This window comes from Bufo gargarizans, chromosome 1, assembly GCF_014858855.1.
Source record: "Bufo gargarizans isolate SCDJY-AF-19 chromosome 1, ASM1485885v1, whole genome shotgun sequence".
In the NCBI taxonomy this organism is placed as follows: domain Eukaryota; kingdom Metazoa; phylum Chordata; class Amphibia; order Anura; family Bufonidae; genus Bufo; species Bufo gargarizans.
Genome location: NC_058080.1, coordinates 317605965 through 317621499, shown reverse-complemented (window position 1 = coordinate 317621499; position 15535 = coordinate 317605965). Strand labels below are relative to the sequence as shown.

Below are 15535 nucleotides of genomic sequence, written 5' to 3'. Positions count from 1 at the left end.
TTCACCAAAAAGGCTGCCATGTGATTTTACAATAGAGGCCTATTCAATTAAATTCTATACTGCTCTTCGTGCGCACAAGGTAATATTATACCGGATGAGTCAAAAGTCTCAGGACACCCTTTTATTTCAGAAACAAAAGGGAGAATGAAATATCTAAATACCCCTGATTGTAATGGGTGAGAGGGCCTATGTCTATGGCAGACTATGTCTGGAACATGGCGGTCATCTTAAAAGCTGCCATATTAGATAAAGGGCACATTTTTCCAATGGGAAGGGGGCATGCGGCATATGAAAGAATTTCCTCAGAAACCAATTGCTGCAATCAGATATGCAATATCTCTTGTGGTTCAGAAGTTATTAACACAAAAAGTTTGCAACCAGTGGAAATGATGCATAGCTATTTGCCATGTTTAACCCCTTAGTGACCAGCCTGTTTTGGGCCTTACTAAGTTTTTCATCGTCGTGTTCCAAGTGCTATAACTTTTTTTATTTTTCTGTCTATGTAAGTTTATGAGGGCTTGTTTTTTGCGGGACAAGTTGTAGTTTTTAAAGGCGCCATTTTAGGGTACAAATAACTTTCTGATTAACTTTTATTAACTCTTTCTGGGAGGGAGATGGGAAAAGCTGAAATACTGCCACTGCGTTTTTCTGTTTCTACGATTACAGTTATACCAAATACATATATATTTTTTTCCGTTTTACTACTTTTTTGCAATAAAGCCCCTTTTTTTTTAAGAAAAAATGTTTTTGCATTGCCGCTTCCCAAGACCCATGTTTTTTATTTTTCTTTCTATGGAGTTGAGTGGGGGCTTTAAATTTTTCATTGGTATGATTTTGAAGTAAATGGCGCTTTTTGATCGCTTGTCATTACGTTTTTTCAGTGGCAACTAAGAATAAATGAGCAATTCTGTCTTTTTTTTATTTTTTACGGCGTTAACCGTAGGGGATAATTTCCGTGATATTTATGTAGTCCAGGTTGTTACGGACACGGCAATACCAAACATATGAGGGAGATTTTTTTGGTTGCAATTTTTTTCATTGAAAAGCGTATTTTCAATGAAAAAAAAACCTAAATTTTTTTAATGGGATTTTGTTTGTATGTGTTTTTTTTTTTTTACTTTTTTTTTTACCACTTAATAGTCCCACAAGGGGACTATAACAGACAACATTCTGATTGATTTTAAAATGCAATGCATTATCCCTATATTGCATTGCATTTTAATATCGGTGCTATTCTGACATTGACCAGCAGGCTGTATTAGAGAGGCGCAGCCTGCTGGAAATTACTAAAGGCTGGTCTGGGGCCTACACGAGACCCCAGCTAGCCTTCACACACATCGGCACCCAGCGATCGCATTTGCGGAGTGCTGATGGCAGAGGGAGTCCGCTCCCTCTGTCAGCACTTTACATGCAGCAGGCGCTATTGCCCGCGGCATGTAAAGTGTTAAACAGCCTGGTTCGGCACTCCTGCCGGTCCAGGCTGTTAGAGCAGGGCCGCGGCTCTCATGTGAGTGATGGGACCCATGCAGCGCTTAGACCGGCCCAGCCTAAGGCCCCTTATTGACCTTCATAAAAAGGCATATGGGTGGTCACTAAGGGGTTAATGTGTTGTCCCTGGTGCTGAACACAGAACTTTGAAGTTTGGAACTTTCTATGTTGATAGCTTTTGAACCAATGACCCCCTTCTGGTCTTCTTTGATATGCTACATGACCCCCGTCCCATTGGAAAAAAATTGAAATACTGAACGCAATATCAGACAAAACTGACTGAACATGCGTGCAAAACCTTCAGTTTTTTCCCCCGAACAGACCCTGAGAGAATCCATAATGCTCATGTGAAAGAGGCCGTAGACCTGCCTCTTTTTAGACACTTTTTAAAACTGTCAAACTAAGCATAAAAAATATCTAAAACACATAATACATTTAAAGACTGAAGGTGCATTTTGTAAATTTCCTGCACTATTGTAGTCTAGGGTCTAGAGAGCAGGTTATCTCTTAGCCATAATACTTGTTAAAACTCTTGGAAAACCCTAAAGAGATTATTTTCTAAACGGAATATGAGGCCTCATAGTGGTGGGTCCTCTGTATTACATGGACAACCATATAATACTACATTTGGAAGCTTCCCTATACAAAATCAGTCATTTGTGGGTTTCCAAAAGTTGGAACTAGGGCAATCAGCTAATGACGGAGGTGGCTTCTGTCTAAAAGGGGTTGTCTCTGACAACTCTGCCTTTAAAGGATGTGGTAAGAATTATTAATAAAGTTGAAAGTTATAGCTGTAGGTCAGAATTTTTCTTTATATGTGGAATGTTTGTATTACTCATGCTTTGTTTGTATCGGATTTATACATTTATTATAAATCACATTATAGGGTTATTTTCAGGAATACAATATTGAAGACATATCCCCAGGATAGGTTATCCAAGGGGGTCCTGACTCCTGGCACCTCTACACGCCAAGCACAGCGCCTTACATTGTATAGTGGCTGTGCTTGGTATTGCACCCCAGACCCATTCACTTGAATATGACTATGGAAGTAGCCATAGCACTCACCTGTGGATAGGTCAATATTTAAATCCAGGAAAAACCCTTTAAATATAAATGGACACCCTTTACTTTAAATATAGTAATATATTATATTTTTTGGTTCACTTTGTTTCCGATGTCATATCTTATGGCCCAGAAATGTTCTGGGAAATGAAAAAATGTGTGCTCTTATGTAAACAGCAGAGAGAGCTAAACTACACACCAGACATATATTTGACACAATGCAGAAGCGCGAACCTCAGTGAAGTGATTCTTCATGTTACATAGTAATAAAGATTTGTTAAAAGTCATCCGATCATTGACAGCACTGACAAGCCACAGCAAAGCTAGACATTGACCATGCAGCACATTCCACCCATGAAAGCCATACCTAATGTTCAGTTCTTAACGCAGCACTTTACTGGTGTTTCACTCTCTTTATGGAGAGCGGCTAAAACGGAGTGAGGAGACTTACAGGCCAGGCAACGCTCCTCTGGAATTCTGGGAAGAAAGGGATGTAAATGAGCTCTTACCAAACTCTGCCTCTGATGTCACCAGATGTAAGGCAGCTGTCATATAAGTCAATGTTCAACCTTAAAATGCATGGTTTGGCCTCATGCACGTGGAAAACGGGCACGATTAGGACAAGTTCTATCATTTGTGGGACATGGATGTGGACAGAATACGGATGACATCTGAATGCTGTCTGCATTTTTTTGCAGTCCCATAGAAATCAAGGTGTGTGTGTGTGTGCATGAGGCCTTAATGTTATCAGGTTCTTGACCAGTGTATTTAGATACAGCGCTAGGACAGGAAACTAAGGGGGAGATTTATTGAAGGGGTTGTTCACCTTTGTAAGCTTTTTCTACACATCCCATATTGAGACTGGACCCGCTTACCTGATCCCCGCTGCTTGGTTCCAGCTCTGAAGGTCCTGCTTTAACCTGCATTAGGCCTCTTGCACACAAATGTGTTTTTTTTTCTGTTTCCGTTCCGTTTTTTGAGTTCCGTATACGGAACCATTCATTTAAATGGATCTGCAAAAAAAGGGAAGGTACTCCGTATGCCTTCCGTTTCTGTATTTCTGTTTTTACATTCCGTTCAAAGATAGAACATGTCCTATTATTGTCCGCATAACGGACAAGGATAGTACTGTTCTATCAGGGGCCAGATGTTCCGTAAAAAACGGAATGCACACAGACGTCATCCATTTTATAAAAAAAATACAAATTCAAATCATCTCCTTTCCCTAGAATAAAAAAAATAGACAATCGCCACCCGTCCCAATTATAGTTTATTGGGGAACAGCAATGCCGAATCCAGGAACAAATTGATAAAAGTGCAGTTCCATCATTTTTTGGGGAATTTGTTTTTACAGCGTTCACTATGGACTAAGACATGTGGACTGTATGAATGCGGTGATACCAGTTTATATACGGTACCTTTTATTACTATGTTTTACTAAAAAAATAAAAATAAAAAAACTTTCAAAAAATGTTTGTTTGCATTGCCATTTTGTGACACCGGTAACTTTTGTATACTCCTGTCTACATGGAGATGTAAGGGCTTTTTTTTTTTTTTTTTAACAAGGCAAGCCGTAGTTTCTATTGGTACCATTTTGGGGTACATATATCACTTTTTATTGAATTTTGGGAGGTGAAAAAAATAAACACGCAATTCTGCCATTTTGAATATTCTTTCGATGACAGTACTTGGAGTACGTGGAGTTATCATTTTTCTATTCTTTATTTTTATATGTAAACATAGGAAATGATTAATGAGGTTTTGTGGGTGTTTTTAGATTAAAAAAACAATATTCACTGTTGCAGTCTATGGGAGGCGGGAAACCTACAAGGAGCTATAGAGCCAAGCAGCTTGGCAGGGAAGGAGTTGCTGGCCCGTCCCCTTTCCAGTGCCTGGAGCACATGCAGACAGACAATGTGTCCCAAAATCTCGGAGAACCAACATTGTTTACTGACATACTGGAAAACCATAATGAATGATAAAAGATTATACGTAATACATGTCTATAGCTCAATATACTGATCAGAACTTATTACCAGCATTTACTGTGAGAGGCAAAATGTAGAAAATTACCACCAAAATAATCTAGTCAAGTGCACTAGCTTCAAAAAAATCACTGACACATCAGTTTTTTATTCACGGACACAGGAAAAAAGTTGCCTATTTTTACGGGCTGTCCAGAAATTTCTGGACGGTTGGCAACCCTGACGACAATGGATGGGGGCAGGAGAGTCAATGTGCTCTACCTCAAACCTAAGTGACTTTGGCAGCCAAGAACTGGTAAGAGTGGGCAGCTGCAGGCATTTGCACAGTCACTATACTTACTTCCCGGAGATTAGGCCAATCCATGCCCTTATCTTCTGCTTCCCCAGATGAAACCACCACATTTTCTGACAGCCGCCACTAGGGGGAGCTCAGTGCATAGAGATTTTTACAGCAGCTATTCAATTGATTGGTAACTGTATAAATTCCTATGCACTGAGCACCCCCTAGTGGTGACTGCAGGTGGCTAGTTTAAACATGTACAGGCTAAATTGGAAGGGACATTTATTAGGACCTGCATTGTGTATGCTGGTCTTAATTTGTCCTATGCTGGCGTGAGATGCGCTGCATTTTTAAAGGGAGTCTGTCACGTCATTTTCACCTATATAACTAACAGCATTGCCCCACAGAAGATGGGGCTGGGCTTTGCTATTGGGCACTTGGACCAGCAAACCCCGCACAGCTGGGCACCTGGGAGCTGTTTTCCAGCAGAATAAAAGCAATGGGGCAATGCTGTTAGTTATATAGGTAAAAATGGCGTGACAGCCTCCCTTTAAGAGTCAAACTCTTCTTAATAATGGTGACACATGTTGGGCCGCTTGTGTGCCAGAACCAAAATCTGCTCTAGCCAGACACTAGATTTCTGGTGTACTTTTTGGAAAAGTGGTAAGGGTGTCAGAAAATGGTGTAAACAGATTGAGGAATAAGATGTTCAGAAAGAGTCTCAATTTATTAAGTACCGGATCCAGTTTGTCTGAATTCAACTGAAATCTCACAGGGATGGGGAGAGCCTATAGGTCCCTATATTTACAGCCCTAGCAATAGGGCTGTTATTCTTGGCAATGAGCAGGCTATAGCCCTGCTCCCCAGAACTAAACCTGTGCACATTGTGATGCTGCAGATGTCTAAATGATATGAATATAGCAATCGGCACAGTGTTCCATGGTCATACTAATGCAGAGTACTGTACGCCAGCTGTGATTTTTCAGGCCACAGTACCCTGAGGTAACTAATACTATTAATAATTTATAGTAAAGTGCTTGCCAAACTGTCTCTGTCCTCATTAAATGTTTCAAGGGCTTTATTCGTATTTATATTTGTTAAACACTGGATATAACTGATTATATGGTGTGCAGAGTGGCTGGTATGCGACCATCCCGCATGACAAAGGGGGCGTGTCCTCTGAAATGGGGTGTGGTGGAACTCAGGAAAATCTGATATCAATTGAATCGTATGTGCTATTAAAAGGTAACTGGACTGGTGTGTAATGAAAGTGCCATCTGTCTCTGGGTGCTGGACAACATAACAGTTGGACCTGTTTGTGCTTGTCGGCGGATAAAACAATCCACTCTACAAGTAATTTGTCTAGGCCGTCCAAAGCCTGTTTGTAGTGTGCACATACTTTTTTGTAACCACTGCTTCCAACGCTCCTAACAGCTAGGTCATAACGACCTAAACGGTGGGCAGTGCGTAGAAGCGCCCATCCTGCTTCTCTGAGTCCAATGATGCACCCCCTTTCAAAGTCTGTTAACTGGGTAAAATGTCTTCAAGTGCATCATAGAGACATGTCAAAAATCTCTCACTAAGTACACTACCCAAAAGTAGCCTCTGAGAGACTTTTTATATGGCAGTGGGGAAAGTAGTTTACACCCTCTTGCGGCCAGTGTCTAAACAGACCGCACCTGTTATCATTTACATATCAGCCCGAGACATAACTGCATGCCGAATATTGCAGCAATCTGACATTTCTATTTAGGTTTGTTATTTTTTTCTCAGTGAGTGTATATGGCTAGAGATAGACAGATGGGCAAACATAATGAGATTACTTCTGCGTCCGCTGCACTGGGTGTGAGATTGAGAGAGATAGATATCTTCTGGTAAGGCAAAGTTGTGTTGTGGTTTTCATATTGCTGGCCCATCAGAGGAACAAAAAACAACAGAAACAATAATTGCTACAGTCCTGATCAAAAGTTTAAGACCACTTAAAAAATGGCAAAAAAAAAATCATATTTAGCATGGCTGGATCTTAACAAGGTTCCAAGGAGAGCTTCAACATGCAACAAGAAGAAATGGGAGTGAAACAAAATATTTTTTGAGCATTCAATTTAATGAAAACAACAAATAAACTGAAACGGGATGTTTTTCAGCTGATCAAAAGTTTAGGACCACACCTCCAAAAAAATAAAAATAACCCCCCCCCCCCCAAAACAGAAATCCAACTCCCAAACATTAATTCAGTAATGAGTAGCTCCGCCGTTATTGTTTATCACTTCAAAAATTTGTTTCGGCATGCTTGATGCAAGAGTTTCCATGAAGTGAGTGGGAACATTTCTCCAAATGGTGAAGACGGCCGCACAAAGGCCATCTACTGTCTGGAACTGTTGTCCATTTTTGTAAACTTCCCTTGCCATCCATCCCCAAAGGTTCTCAATTGGATTTAGATCAGGAGAACACGCAGGATGGGCCAAAAGAGTGATGTTATTCTCCTGGAAGAAGTCCCTTGTCCTGCGGGCATTGTGTACTGTAGCATTGTCCTGTTGAAAAACCCAGTCGTTACCACACAGACTAGGGCCCTCAGTCATTAGGAATGTTCTCTGCAACACCTGGACATAGCCAGCGTCCGTTTGACGCCCCTGCACTTCCTGAAGCTCCATTGTTCCACTGAAGGATAAAGCACCCCAGACCATTATGGCGCCCCCTCCACTGTGGCGCGTAGAAAACATCTCAGGTGGGATCTGCTTGTCATGCCAGTAACGTTGGAAACCATCAGGACCATCAAGGTTAATTTTTTTCTCATCAGAGAATAAAACTTTCTTCCACCTTTGAATGTCCCATCTTTGGTGACAGTTCTGTGGCGTTCAGGAAGACGAGGTCTTTGAAGACGTTTTTGAAGCCCTTCAGTCTCAGATGCCGTCTGATGGTTATGGGGCTGCAGTCAGCACCATTAAGGGCCTTAATTTGGGTCGAGGATCGTCCAGTGTCTTGACGGACAGCCAATTGGATCCTCCGGCTCAGTGCTGATGCCATTTCTTGGGGTCTTCCACTTGACTTTTTTGTTCCATAAACCCTCAGGGTGATTTAAGAAATTCCAAATGACTGTCTTACTGCGTCCCACCTCAGCAGCGATGGCGCGCTATGAGAGACCCTGCTTATGCAGTTCAACAACCCGACCACAAAAAGGGAGAGTTTTTTTGCCTTCGCCATCATAACGTGTGACTACCTGACAGAAAATGACAAAGAATCCACATCTTTCCACAGATTTGGCCTTTTAAAGTTTCAGTTTAATGTTTCAGTTTAATGGTTATTTTCAATTAATTGAATGCTCAAAAAATGTTTTGTCTCACTCCCATTTTTTCTTCTTGCATGTTGAAGCTCTACTTGGAACCTTGTTAAGATCCAACAATGTAAAATATGATTTTTTGCCATTTTTCAAGTGGTCTTAAACTTTTGATTAGGACTGTATCTCCATTTGTTTTGGGTTATTTTGAGCATCAGTTGTGGTCAGTTTATGTAATTTTAGTTGGGTTTCAGCTATTTTTGAGAGAAGAAAAGGCCCTGTCCACTGTAAAGAAAAAAATAAACTAAAACCATACGTAATTGACACAAACATGACATGCTGATGCATTCATCTCTATGGCACTGCTGGAGATAGCCGAGTACAGCGCTCAGCTATCTCCGGCAGGTCCCATAGAGATAAACGAGTGTGCGTGCTCAACCTGCCGCACCGTTAATTTGGGGTTGAAAAAACGCAGCTGTGAACATAACCTAATGATGCCCCATTTTAGTAAACTAGTAAAATGTATTTTCTTCTGTGTAATGAAAGGGAATGAAGTAGTATTTTACATTTCTTTATCCCATGTGTGAATAATGGTAACAGGTCGTGAGGGATCCTTGTTGACATTTAATACCCAGCTGGAGCAAGACAGTACAAGTGTAACTGAGGGAGAGGTAGGTATTGCAATGCAGCTTTCCACAGTCAGTCTTATATAGTCATTATGTGCTACAAATACCTATGCATCATCTATCTTTGTCCCATGAGATATAAATATAGCTTGGTGACCTTGCACTTGTGTGCTTTAAGGTCTTTAGACATGTCATACTCCTTTATTTCATGTGATCATATGACAAGAGTAATGAAAAGAGGATTTCCACCCAAATAGTCATATACTAGTAAATAATAAGGCAGATTGGTCATTGGTTTGATATTTTGTTTGTTCTACCTTCAGATGTACTGGTATTATTTTTGTTTTATTTAGACAGCCAGCATTATTGCTAGTTTTTAACTAGCCCCAGGAGCGTGTTGTCCCTAGTCCCTAATAAAAAAAAAAAACATACTCATCTGCTCCCACCACTCTGTCCTAAGCCTGTAGATCTTAGGACGGGGTCACATATGCTGCTGCAGCCATTGACTGACCTTATCATGGGACATGTCATGGCTGAGGGCAGTCATTAGATGCATTGGCACCCTGGACCCGTTTATAGGCAAGAAGGGAGTGGTGGGGAGTAGTAGATAATTTTACTGCACCGCGGCTACAAGCTAGACAGCGCGTAGTTAAACAGTGAAGAGAACGCAGAGCTCAGACCAGTGCATGGCCTCTTCAAACACCGGACCCTAGCCTATCTGATATTGATGACCTTATACCAAGGACAGGTCATCAATATATTAGTGCTGCACAACTCCTTTAAAAGCTATGTACACCTTTTGGGGGCATTTTTTATAATTGCATTTTACTGATTTGGGGCTAAAAATCATTTTTTCGGTTGTTCTTTATTAAAAATATTGAGCCGTTCTGTCACAAACTGTTTTTCAAGCTGTGTGACTGGTACTTTCACTTTGTGCTGGTCATTTAATTACCCTTATCTCTCATTTACTAAGAGGTCATAAACACTTAAGGCACATTCTTATCATTAAGATAAGAACTGAGCTATAATGTATGTTTAAGAGGTCAGAGATAAGGAGCCGTCAGCTGAGCTGCCTGACAGAACTGGGTGAAAAGAGACAGCAGGCTACTAGAGAATCTCAAGGCTATACAGGGAGTGCAGAATTATTAGGCAAATGAGTATTTTGACCACATCATCCTCTTTATGCATGTTGTCTTACTCCAAGCTGTATAGGCTCGAAAGCCTACTACCAATTAAGCATATTAGGTGATGTGCATCTCTGTAATGAGAAGGGGTGTGGTCTAATGACATCAACACCCTATATCAGGTGTGCATAATTATTAGGCAACTTCCTTTCCTTTGGCAAAATGGGTCAAAAGAAGGACTTGACAGGCTCAGAAAAGTCAAAAATAGTGAGATATCTTGCAGAGGGATGCAGCACTCTTAAAATTGCAAAGCTTCTGAAGCGTGATCATCAAACAATCAAGCGTTTCATTCAAAATAGTCAACAGGGTCGCAAGAAGCATGTGGAAAAACCAAGGCGCAAAATAACTGCCCATGAACTGAGAAAAGTCAAGCATGCAGCTGCCAAGATGCCACTTGCCACCAGTTTGGCCATATTTCAGAGCTGCAACATCACTGGAGTGCCCAAAAGCACAAGGTGTGCAATACTCAGAGACATGGCCAAGGTAAGAAAGGCTGAAAGACGACCACCACTGAACAAGACACACAAGCTGAAACGTCAAGACTGGGCCAAGAAATATCTCAAGACTGATTTTTCTAAGGTTTTATGGACTGATGAAATGAGAGTGAGTCTTGATGGGCCAGATGGATGGGCCCGTGGCTGGATTGGTAAAGGGCAGAGAGCTCCAGTCCGACTCAGTTGCCAGCAAGGTGGAGGTGGAGTACTGGTTTGGGCTGGTATCATCAAAGATGAGCTTGTGGGGCCTTTTCGGGTTGAGGATGGAGTCAAGCTCAACTCCCAGTCCTACTGCCAGTTTCTGGAAGACACCTTCTTCAAGCAGTGGTACAGGAAGAAGTCTGCATCCTTCAAGAAAAACATGATTTTCATGCAGGACAATGCTCCATCACACGCGTCCAAGTTCTCCACAGCGTGGCTGGCAAGAAAGGGTATAAAAGAAGAAAATCTAATGACATGGCCTCCTTGTTCACCTGATCTGAACCCCATTGAGAACCTGTGGTCCATCATCAAATGTGAGATTTACAAGGAGGGAAAACAGTACACCTCTCTGAACAGTGTCTGGGAGGCTGTGGTTGCTGCTGCACGCAATTTTGATGGTGAGCAGATCAAAACACTGACAGAATTCATGGGTGGCAGGCTTTTGAGTGTCCTTGCAAAGAAAGGTGGCTATATTGGTCACTGATTTGTTTTTGTTTTGTTTTTGAATGTCAGAAATGTATATTTGTGAATGTTGAGATGTTATATTGGTTTCACTGGTAAAAATAAATAATTGAAATGGGTATATATTTGTTTTTTGTTAAGTTGCCTAATAATTATGCACAGTAATAGTCACCTGCACACACAGATATCCCCCTAAAATAGCTAAAACTAAAAACAAACTAAAAACTACTTCCAAAAATATTCAGCTTTGATATTAATGAGTTTTTTGGGTTCATTGAGAACATGGTTGTTGTTCAATAATAAAATTAATCCTCAAAAATACAACTTGCCTAATAATTCTGCACTCCCTGTACAGAGAAAGGGTTTTAAACATTTTTAATAAAGACCAATTGAAAAAATAATTTTAGCTCATAATGAGTACAATGCAATAATGGAAAACATTGCCTCCAAAGGTGTACATAGCCTTTAAACATATTGAGAAGATGACAGTTGGGACAGATCTCACTTTCCTAAGGCAAGATGTGGCAGCAGACACATGACAAACCAGGAAGTAAGATTCAAGCATGGGGGATACGAGAAAACTGCTAATGAGGTCAATAAAAAAAGAAAGCTATCCAAGGGGGAATAGGAGCTAAAGTAATGGATGACAATACCCTTTAGAGTGAAAACTAGTTTATGGCACAACCCCTTTAACTGCTACTTTGCATATGTATTAAAGGAGTTGTACTGAAGGTACTTGGTCCATAAAATGTCCTCTATTAAAAATATTTGTCTGATGTAATAAACACTGGCTTTATATACCCCCTTTTCATGGTTTGGCCTAGAATCCATGTGTCCTGCACAGTGGAGCAAAGAGAGAATTTACTATAACTGCATGTGCAGACTGTTTCTGTCTGTAATTTTATTTTTGGTGGATCCTCTTTCTCTTATTTGCAGTATGTCCCAGTTCCCACCAGCTGTTATTCTGTTTACATGAAGACACAGCCCGTTCTATCCTATCCTTACTAATCATCCGAGTTGGTAGGTCACTGCCTCCCACAAGATCAGTCCTAAAATATTCTGCACTGCACTGATACAGCATGTTCTGTCTTTACTCTTCTCAACACATTAGAGGACACAGAACAGTTGACAGATGTCCTGACCTAAATCAAGGGTCTTCAATTTCATCGACAGCAGTCAAGTCAGGGTATGTTCACACTGCATAAAAACTGTGGCGTTTTCCTAATTGAAGTAAATGGGAAGCTGTTATTAGCATTTTGATTTCGGATTACGCAGCAGAAAACGTCTATTATCAGTGACAGAATCCGCAGCAGATTTTACCTGTGGGAACATACCCTCAAGACTATTCTTACATAAGGCAGAAAACTACCGATAGATGTTAGAGCAGTATGTTTTTTTTGTTTTAATTTTTTTGACAACAGGAAGTGCCGCCACATTAGCAAAAGCTGACATGTATGACTCTTGGTGCTGGGTTTTAATTTGAAACGCTGTCATGTATGCTGTGGGATAAAAGCCTCTGCAGGCGGCTTGCGGAGCAGGTAAGCTCAGTGACAGCTGGGGACCCTGAGGAGAAGACAGAAGCCGCTTCCTCTATTGGACCCGGCGAGCACATGATCAATAGGTGTCATCTATACCCCTGCTGATCAGGTGCCACAACTACACTGTTCCATCTATTGTGTACTGGACGGAACTGCAGTGGGAGCTACAATTACCAGCTCTGTCCACTACACTATGGATGGAGTTGTGTAGTTGCAGCATCAACATTAGGCACTGGAGAGCTACAAGGTAACAACTGATAGTTCGTGGTGCGGGATGTTAGAACCCCGTTGATCTAATATTCATGGCCCATAATGTGGATAGGCCATCAATATCAAAATCCTGGAGTACCTGTCTGAAGGGACACTACCATAGTTGCTTACCACCTATTAAACAGCCTATATGTGAATATTCTGTATAGTTTACAAAAAATGGGTGGATAGTTTTGGGGATATCATTTTTTTAAGTCAATGTATTTTACTTCCTTTCCTGGCTCCTAACTTCCTCCTTTGTTTTGACTTTAAATGTTCTTATACACATTAGACTATTCTCAGCTGAAGTCACCAGCAATGTTGGGTTTGGCCAGCACTCTAATGTGTGTGGGGAGCTTCCAACTCTCCCCTGACAGATCATGTCGGGGCAGAGAAGGGGCTGGGCAAAATTAATATTTTTGCCCGATCTTTTTTGTTATCCCTGGAGATAAGCCTCTGCCAGAAGTGTCTGCCAGTGGCTTTCTCCACTCTACCAATAGAATACACATACACATTCAGCCCATCCAAATGTGTATGGGGAAGCCAGGAGGCAGTTGGGTGACATAACTGTCTGCTAACGGCTATTGAATGTGTATGGCCAGTAAGACAAACCCTGTAAGACCCCTATAGTGACTCAATTAGAGCATCACACATTAGTCTAAGTGCAATGATTTGCTGTGGACATCTTTATCTAGGCCTGTCAAGAGCAAAATAGAGTGTTCTACTGTAAAATAACCGTGGGATCATCTTTATCTATATAGGAGTTGTATCTCTCTGTGTTGAGCGCTACAGAAGAGCAGTATGTTGTATTTAGTTTCCAATTATATAGTCTTGCCAAAATAAAAAAGGAAAAACAGCCAAAATTATTTAAAAATGTTTTCTATCACGTTTAAAAAAAAAACTGATGGAAGTCTCCATTTAAGGCCTATTTAGACCTGGTCATGAAGGGGTTAAAGACTATGTATACCTTTGTGGGGAATTTTTTTTTAATTATTGCACTGTACTCATTATGATGGTAAAATCATTTTTTCAAATTGGTTAAAAATATGGAGTCTTTCTCTGTACAGAGCTGAGATGCTCTATTAGCAGGATCTGGATTTTCTCTCTGCTCCATCAGGCTGATGGCTCCTTATCTCTGCTCTGTGATATTATATGCACTCATCAAAGCTCAATCCTTATCTTACTAATAAGAATGCGGCTTAAATAAGTGTCGATGACCTCTTATAAATTTTGAGATAAGGGTTATTAGATGACATAAAGTGAAAGTACCAGTCACACAGCTCGAAAAACAGTTAACCCTTTGTGACAGAATGGCTCAATATTTTTAATAAAGACCAATTTAAAAAAAAGATTTTTGCCCCCAAAGGTGTACATAGCCTTTAAAGAACAATTATTATTATTATTATTATTTTATCTTCATGGTATAAAAATACAGTGTGTATGACAACTACCATATATATGTAGTCTGGTGTATTTTGATTATTATTATTTTTACCTTTCTTTCAGCTTTGATGTTGAAAATGGCTTATCAGCAGGCAGAAGCCCCTTGGACCCGCAGGCCAGTCCAGGATCAGGCCTGGTTCTGCAGGGCAACTTTCCCCACAGCCAGAGAAGAGAGTCTTTTCTTTACCGATCTGACAGCGACTATGACCTTTCTCCTAAAGCCATGTCAAGGAACTCGTCTATTGCCAGCGACTTGTGAGTATTTTCACTGTATAGGAAATGTATAGGAAAAGCTAGTTTAAACTGTCAATATACGGTAGTATAAAGAGGAATATTTTCCTCTTTAATATTTGCACTTATAATGATGACAAGAGATCTGCAACCCATGTAAATGACAAAGATCTCCAGAGTCGTAAAAATGTAACACACAGTAATATCAAGGGTTAGCGGTGCTCAAACTGCTTACTACTTTGGAAGCTGTAGACCAGGAATACAGTGATGTAAGCCACCACTGATGTTAAATGTATCTGTGGATCTCTCTTTTAGGCATGGAGAAGACATGATAGTAACCCCTTTTGCACAGGTGAGTAACTTACTTCTGAACGCACATGGTTGATGTTATTGTACATAGTTTGCGGCCCCCATTCCATGGACATCTTACATGGAGGCACACTAAGGTTTTTTTCTCAAATATAACATGAGAAAAAAAAATTGTGCCATGCACCAACGCGAGTCCTGACTTGTTTTGGAAGATAATGCAATCTAAATGACCTGCACTTGTAATGGAAAGCAGGCAGAATAAAAGCACTGCACAGTGTCATATATAAAAAATAATTCATAAAACCGCAGTAGTATAAAATTATAGATTTTCTAGAAATCCAATTACCATTAAGTGTAATTATCTTTTTTCCCTTCACCCATTACAGCACCATAGAGAGACCGAATAGCAGAGATATAAAAAACACCCCTCGGGCGGGACCGTGCTTGAAAAGTAATCTAAGCTAAGAATACCCAGATAGAAGCATAGGGAACCCAAAGGATAACAAGAGGTTTGAAGTTAAAAAAAGTCGGATCAATAAAAATCCCAAAACCTAGGAAATTTTAATACTAGACATTACAGTATACTTAAAACCTAGCATAATCTTATAAAAGAAATCTCATATGGGTTTCTCATCAAGTGTTTACCAAAAGAATCATAACAGATCTAACAAAACATCTTAAAGAAGTACTTATCTTGACAAAGAAT

The 15535-nt window shown here is 40.4% G+C and overlaps 1 protein-coding gene across 6 annotated transcripts in view; it reads left to right on the top strand.

Moving 5' to 3' along the window:
• PDE4C (phosphodiesterase 4C) overlaps window positions 1-15535 on the top strand; it is a 1152632-nt gene that overhangs the window by 1070497 nt on the left and 66600 nt on the right. For all 6 annotated transcript variants that reach the window (XM_044305707.1, XM_044305716.1, XM_044305726.1 and 3 more), the window contains 2 exons: window positions 14353-14544; window positions 14836-14872. In XM_044305707.1, coding sequence (XP_044161642.1) covers window positions 14353-14544; window positions 14836-14872 — 229 coding nt within the window. The remainder of the gene's footprint in view (window positions 1-14352; window positions 14545-14835; window positions 14873-15535) is intronic.